The sequence below is a fragment of the Sinocyclocheilus rhinocerous genome, unplaced genomic scaffold, assembly GCF_001515625.1.
Source record: "Sinocyclocheilus rhinocerous isolate Xijiao unplaced genomic scaffold, SAMN03320098_v1.1 scaffold1091, whole genome shotgun sequence".
NCBI classification, from domain to species: Eukaryota; Metazoa; Chordata; class Actinopteri; order Cypriniformes; family Cyprinidae; genus Sinocyclocheilus; species Sinocyclocheilus rhinocerous.
Window position 1 is genome coordinate 326,414 of NW_015667412.1, and position 7,201 is coordinate 333,614.

Genomic DNA, 7,201 nt, shown 5'->3' on the forward strand with positions numbered 1-7,201 from the left:
AGCAGAGAGTGGAGAGATTCCCAAGACTCTCACTCAAATGTACACACACTTCCTGATGGCACAGATTAACATTAAAGTCACAAAGTACAATGAGAAGAAGGACACTGACAAAGAGATGATTTTCAAACTAGGGAAACTGGCATATGAGCAACTGGATAGAGGCAACCTGATCTTCTATGAGGAAGACCTGAGAGAGTGTGGCATTGATGTGACAGAAGCATCAGTGTACTCAGGATTGTGCACTCAGATCTTCAGAGAGGAGTTTGGCTTGTATCAGGGGAAAGTCTTCTGCTTTGTTCATCTGAGCGTTCAGGAACATCTAGCTGCTCTATATGTGCACCTCTCCTGTACAAACCACAACAGAAATGTGTTTGACCAAATCCCCAAACAGAGTTTGCGGTCAAAAAACTTGTTTCAGCTCAATTCAGAACATGTTTCATTATCTGCTCTGCATCAGAGAGCTGTGGATGAGGCTCTACAGAGTAAAACTGGTCATCTGGACCTTTTCCTGCGGTTTCTTCTGGGTCTGTCAGTGAAGACTAATCAGAGTCTTCTACAAGGACTAATGACACTGACAAAAATCAGCTCTAACAGCAATGAGGAAACAGTTGAGTACATCAAGAAGAAGATCAGGAACATATGCTCTCCAAAAAAAATCATCAATCTGTTCCACTGTCTGAATGAACTGGGTGATCATTCACTAGTGGAGGAAATACAACAGTATCTGAGATCTGGAAGAATAGCAGAAGCCAATCTCTCCTGTTTGCAGTGGTCAGCTTTACTGTTTGTCTTGTTGACATCAGAGCAAATGATGCATGTTTTTGAGCTGAATAAATTTGTTAGAAGAGAAAATACTTCAAATAAAGTTCTTCGGAAGCTACTTCCTGTGATTAAAGAATCCACATCAGCACAGTAAGTAACACAGATGATTGCTACACTGTCTAGACATTTCACTGAAAGCAGGGACGCAGGAAGATGTTTCAGGTTGAGGGTGTTGTCTGTATTTGGGGGGGGGGAGTCATGTCTAAAAAACAAGTCAAAACTCCATTAAGCACAGTGCTGACCCACGTTTCCAATGACTTAGTGGTAGTAGTCTTTCTTCTAGATTTGATATTATATTTTGATATTTCATACCATAAAGTTCTGTGGCTTAACATTTAAAAGCAAAGAGTTTAAGACAGCCATGAATATTATTAATTATTAGTGAATACGATTATTATCATTACACAATTTTTTCACCCCTGATGAGTTTGCCTCCCTGAAGAAGTAATTTAGATATATAACTATCAAAATAATCAGTTCACACATAGGATATTTATGAATAAAATAATTCGATTTTACACAGATGAGACAAATTAAGGCCCTGGAACTGCTACGCAATATTATGGGATATCCGTCAATTGGATGTGTGTTGCATCACAGCAAGAGGCAATTTCAAGTTCTTTTTTACTGTTACCTTGTTAAATGTATTGTACTTAAAAAGTTTCAATCTCTACAGTTTAGAAGACTGCAATATCACAGACAAAAGTTGTACTGCTTTGGCTTCAGCTCTGAGATCAAACCCCTAGCACCTGAGAGAACTGGATCTGTCTCAGAATAAAATAGGAGACTCTGGAGCGACTGCTCTCTCTGCTGGACTGGAGAATCCTCACTGCAAATTAGAGAAACTGGGGTATAATGATTTGGATGACATGATACACCAATGTTTTTTCTGTAATGAAGATATTGCTAAACAGTGTGTTTGTTCGTTGCAGTTAAACAGTGTGTTTGTTCGTTGCAGTTAAACAGTGTGTTTGTTCGTTGCAGTTAAACAGTGTGTTTGTTTGTTGCAGGTTGAGGTTTTGTGGTGTCACAAATGAAGGTTGTGCTGTTCTGGCTTCAGCTCTGAGATCAAACCCCTCACACCTGAGACATCTAGATCTGACTCTTAATAAACTAGACCAAGGAGTCAGAGTCTCAGCTCTACAGTGTATACTGGAAAAACTGAATAATCTGCTGTGAGTCATACATGTTAAATAAATGTTTACAAAGTATAAAACTGTACTTTCTAGAAGCACTGTAAATCAAACCTTTTTGAGCAAAACCAACCTTATAAACAGACTTCTTATATAAATAAAAGAAATTCATATGAATTTATTTGTGCTTATATTGATGAGACTGATCTGCGAGAATATCAGTAGGCTATTAGCAAAGATTTTACATGTTACTTTTTTTAATGGTGTTCGGCAGTGTGTAAATGAGTTAATGTTTCTGAAGTATATCTGCTGCTGCAATGTGACAGCAGTAATGTCTCATACTCATATGTGACTCTGTGTTTTATTTTAGGACTCTCAGTATTTAGACGTCAGTCCAGTTTCCTCAGGATCAGCTGATGGTGAATAAGGAGCTGCTAGAGAGATGCTACAGTCATATATATATATATATATATATATATATGTGTGTGTGTGTGTTCTCGCAGCTCCTTATTCACCATATGGTGAATAAGGAGCTGCTAGAGAGATGCTACAGTCATATATATATATATATATATATATATATGTGTGTGTGTGTGTGTGTGAGTGTGTGTGTGTGTGTGTTAGAATAACAGGCTTTGTAATGTATTTTAAACAGATCACAGATTTTTGTAAGAACAATATCCATATTTAAAACTTTATAAACCGTAATCTCTAGCTTCTGCTAACTGTCGTACACGCGTTCATTCTGGCGGATGACATAGGACATAGCATAAGGTCCGGTTAAAGACATTATAGAGTTTTATGGATCATAATCCATGTACAGTAGGTGTATAAGTTTGTTTTGGCAGAGGTCATACAGGCTAAAATATATGGATAGACTTTATTATTTTGCAAATAACAGAGATGGCTTGAAGAACACAGATAAACCATATATTGTTGCAGTCGAGTGTTTATTGTCTGTTTTATCATTCAAAACATTTAAATCTTCTGTTTACTCAGTTACAGCGATAGCAGTGCCTTTGTTCATATTAAGGATTTCCTGGAGCGTCATCAGTTCTGTTACTTCTGTGATGCATATGTGGAGTTTCTGCGCAAGGGCGCCCTCCGGCTTCCAGTATGAATGAAACAGACATTAAATGTGTTTATAGCGCTAATGGACAATCCATCCTGTTTTGGGTAAAAAAAAAATATTATTTTTTTTAAGTATCGATTCAGGCACCGGTGCCGTTTTAAAAGAATCGATTTGGCACCGGTATCGTAAAAAACGATACCCAACCTTATTATTAATAGATTAATAATTTTGGCTTTTCAGAACAGCATTTCATAAATGCTAATGACTATATCTTACTACACAGTATGTGAAATATTAGTAACTCTGTTAACTTGTATATATGTATAAAATGCTATATGACAAATAAAATACATTTCTGACCACACTGTTTGAAATGTCTCTCACTCTCATACTCACACACACACACACACACAAACACAATTGTAGTCTTAGAGTATAAAACTAAAATAAACGCAATGTACATTGCCTATAGAAAATCATCATACCCTGTGAAAACCTTTACCTTTTTCACATTACACCCTGGAAAATAAAATAAATTAAGTCTAACTTTTTTGAGCTGCATGTACACATTATAACCCTCATCATTAAAGTAAAAATATCATTTTAAAAAAATCTGGAGGATTATTACTTCAAAACCTTTTATTGGTATTTTGTGTGACAATACAGATTGAAATAATGATAACAAAGTGAACAGTAGTATATTGTCCATTATTAATCCCTTCCACAATCCCCCCATTCATATTAACTCAGATGGACAGAAAAACAGTAAATTAAATAAATAAATAAACAATAACAAATTAAATAAAATAGATATAATTAACCAATATACAAGTAAATAAAATAAAAAAATCCCTTCTAACAGATGACAAACATTACATGTTGCCGGTTACAGGTGCACAAGGTAGGCCTTTAATATAGTCCAAAAAGGGATCCCAAGTCTTATAAAAGGATTTGAGTGAACCAGAGAGTAAGCATCTTAACTTTTCAAGTCTGATACAGTAAAAAATGTCCTGTATCCACCTGTCATGTGTCGGGGGCGAGGCATGCTTCCACATAAGAAGGATAGCTCGTCTGGCCAAGATTGTAGCGAAAGCAACAACCTTACAATCTCGGGCTGTCAGATCAGGTCTAAGGGATACTCCAAAGAGGGCTAAGAAGGGATCAGGGTCTATATTAGTGTTGAGAACTTTATTAAATGTATCAAATACACCTGACCAGAAAGTTGCCAGCTGTGGACATGTCCAAAACATATGCAGGTTGCCAGTTACAGGTGCACAAGGTAGTCCTTTAATATAGTCCAAAAAGGGATCCCAAGTCTTATAAAAGGATTTGAGTGAACCAGAGAGTAAGCATCTTAACTTTTCAAGTCTGATACAGTAAAAAATGTCCTGTATCCACCTGTCATGTATCGGGGGCGAGGTGTGCTTCCACTTAAGAAGAATAGCTCGTCTGGCCAAGATTGTAGCAAAAGCAACAACCTTACTATCTCGGGCTGTCAGATCAGGTCTAAGGGATACTCCAAAGAGGGCTAACAAGGGATCAGGGTCTATATTAGTGTTGAGAACTTTATTAAATGTATCAAATACAGTGCGTTTCAGGGGGACGATTAGGAAAGTGAGAAATTCTGGAGGATTATAAAAAAATAATCAGTGAAATGCCTGGTTTGGTAAAGTGATCAGCCCCTTAGAGTATACCATTATAAACTTGCTCAGGTGCAAGCAATCGACTTCCAGATTAAACATCAGGCTAATTGCCCCACCTGACATCAATAGTAGCCTAGTGGTGTTGATTACTTCAGAATACAACAAACTGTTTCTTGAAGATTCCACTGTTAATAGTGCATGGTACGGCAAAGAATTCATCATGGTTGAGAAAGTGCTTTCAAAAGACCTCCGGGATAAAGTTGTAGAAAGGCACAATTTAGGAGAAGGCTACAAAAACATTTCAAAGGCTTAAGCTATCCCTCGGAGTACTGTTCAGGGCATCATTAAGAAGTGGAAAGCATATGGCACCACCAGCACATTGCCTAGATCAGGCCGTCCATCCAAAGTGTATGAAAGAGCCAGGAGGTAGAGGTCTACACGGGTCCAAAAATTCGTCAATTATTTTGAAAGTTAGACCCGGGCCCGTGCAGAACCGAGAAATGTAAAAAATGTACTACCCGGAACCGACGCGCACGTCAATTATTTGAAAGACAGACCCGAACCCCGCCGGGAAGACACAGACCCGACTGGACCCGATCGGCACATGTTCCACAGCAAATTGCTATTAACAAGTCGATAAACAAGTTGCGAAAATTAAACTTTTTGTCTTACCTAATGTAAGAAGCCTTCTCCCTTGTACCTGACTGTGATGCACCCACGGTTAGTATTACCGTTTCATGTTTTAATTGTCATTAAAACCGTATTCGATTACAGTGATTTGAACAATTGAGGATAAATAAATACTGCCCAGCATAAAGCAAAGTTACAAGAAACAGTGTCACGTGCGCACAGAACGCAGGGTAGTTCCGTTTTGTGTGAAAACATGGCAGAAAAGCTGGGAGGTTTTAAAAGTGGTAAGGGAATTATACAAATGAATATACAAATTAATTATATGAATGCAACTTTGAAGGTTTTGTCTGTCTTCAGAAAAGATTTGATGGCATTTTGTTTTCATCTTCACGCAGTGCTTGAAGTGGAAAAAAAGAAGTGCCGGTATTCACCCCCCCCCATTTAATAAATAAATTAATAAATAATAGAATAATAATTTATTAATCAATTATCATTTCGAACTTAACCCTTTTCTTTATTTAAAGGCTGAAATGTGAGGTTTACCATTTTATGAAACTTTTCAAAGCTTTAATTGAACATTTCATTCATGATATTTGATCAACTGTTGTCAGTCATGCTGTCATTTAAAATCCGGACATCATTATGTGTCTGTACTTTTTGGACATATCCAGGCAAATCTCCAGGAGAAAATGAAGCCAACAATTTGTATGAAAAAATCAGGAAGTTTAACTGAAAAAAAAAAAATCAAATGAATAGTATTCAATATTACATAGCAAAAATTAAATTCAAAATAGTTTAGTCCAGATATGCAAGCATTCTCAGTGGTAAAGAGAACACCGATTTGAACGATCTGCTCAATGTATTTGAGCCACACTGAAACATTAGCAGTGCATTAGTAGAGCTGCATTATTCATCTCTTAGATTTAAATCAATTATTATGGTGCAGCCTTATTTTAAATGATTTTTTTATACAATGTGCAGATAAAATTCTCAGTAGTGGTGTATTGTAATTTAGTTCAAGAAGTCATACGCATAGTGCAATGATGTAAATGAGTACATTCATAATATTGTAAGAATTCATAAGAATTGTTGTGTCCACTGTTTATAAAATAGTTTCAAGACAAGATTCTTTAAAAACTGAGGTATGTACCAATGTGTGAATTGTGTGTACCGTTGCAGCCCTATTATAATCTGGACATGCTACAGTGAGTATTAATTAACGTAAGTATTAATCTCAACCGCAGATTAATTCAAAAACTCATTTTGAGATTCTGTGCAGCTCAAACTCTCATTCAGTAGAAGAGATGCTCTGTTGAAAAAGCATCCTACTACACCTTGACCCTTCTATGGAAGCCCATATCTGTCACATAAGAAAAAAAAACATGCTTTGGTAAATCAGAACTATGAGATAAAGTCTTAATTATGAGATTGTTATATTAATTCGCTTATAAAGAGCCAAAAATCTTATAATCACGCATTTCCCCCATCAGCAGCTGTCATAATCAAATACAGCCCTTACCTCTTTATATGGCTGGGAAGTGTATCATGAGATCCAGGATCCTCAGCGAAATGTCCTGATCAGCTCAGTAGAATTCTTACCACTATGAAGCTCGTATTGGAGATTTATGGAGACAGAAATCTCCCCTATCGGGTAAATGCAAGTTACACACACCCCTAGCCTCAGCAGGTTACAATACAATTGCATCATCACATTACGTATAGCATACACACACACATATGCCTCCAAAAATATAGGCTAGGAGGTTCAAACAGTTTATATCCTACACACTACACGTTAACACAGGATGTCTGATCTGTTGGGCTAACCACAATTCAGCATCTTTTTCGTTACACAATAACAACACCTTTTCAAAGATATACGAGCGAGTTTTCACCCCTCT

At 36.8% G+C, this 7,201-nt stretch overlaps 1 protein-coding gene across 1 annotated transcript; it reads left to right on the forward strand.

Moving 5' to 3' along the window:
* Positions 1-13: 13 nt before the first annotated feature.
* Positions 14-1,935, forward strand: LOC107733925 (protein NLRC3-like). The gene is made up of 3 exons (XM_016545776.1): positions 14-912; positions 1,499-1,672; positions 1,833-1,935. The coding sequence occupies exons 1-2, from the start codon at positions 38-40 to the stop codon at positions 1,566-1,568; spliced, it is 945 nt and encodes a 314-aa protein (XP_016401262.1). The 5' UTR covers positions 14-37; the 3' UTR covers positions 1,569-1,672; positions 1,833-1,935.
* Positions 1,936-7,201: the final 5,266 nt, after the last annotated feature.

What these genes read in the sequence shown, in the direction of transcription:
- LOC107733925 (XM_016545776.1), top strand. Translation starts at nt 38, where the DNA reads ATGTACACACACTTCCTGATGGCACAGATTAACATTAAAGTCACAAAG. An exon ending in AAAGAATCCACATCAGCACA is followed by an intron (nt 913 to 1,498) that starts GTAAGTAACACA and finishes CAATCTCTACAG; the next exon opens with TTTAGAAGACTGCAATATCA.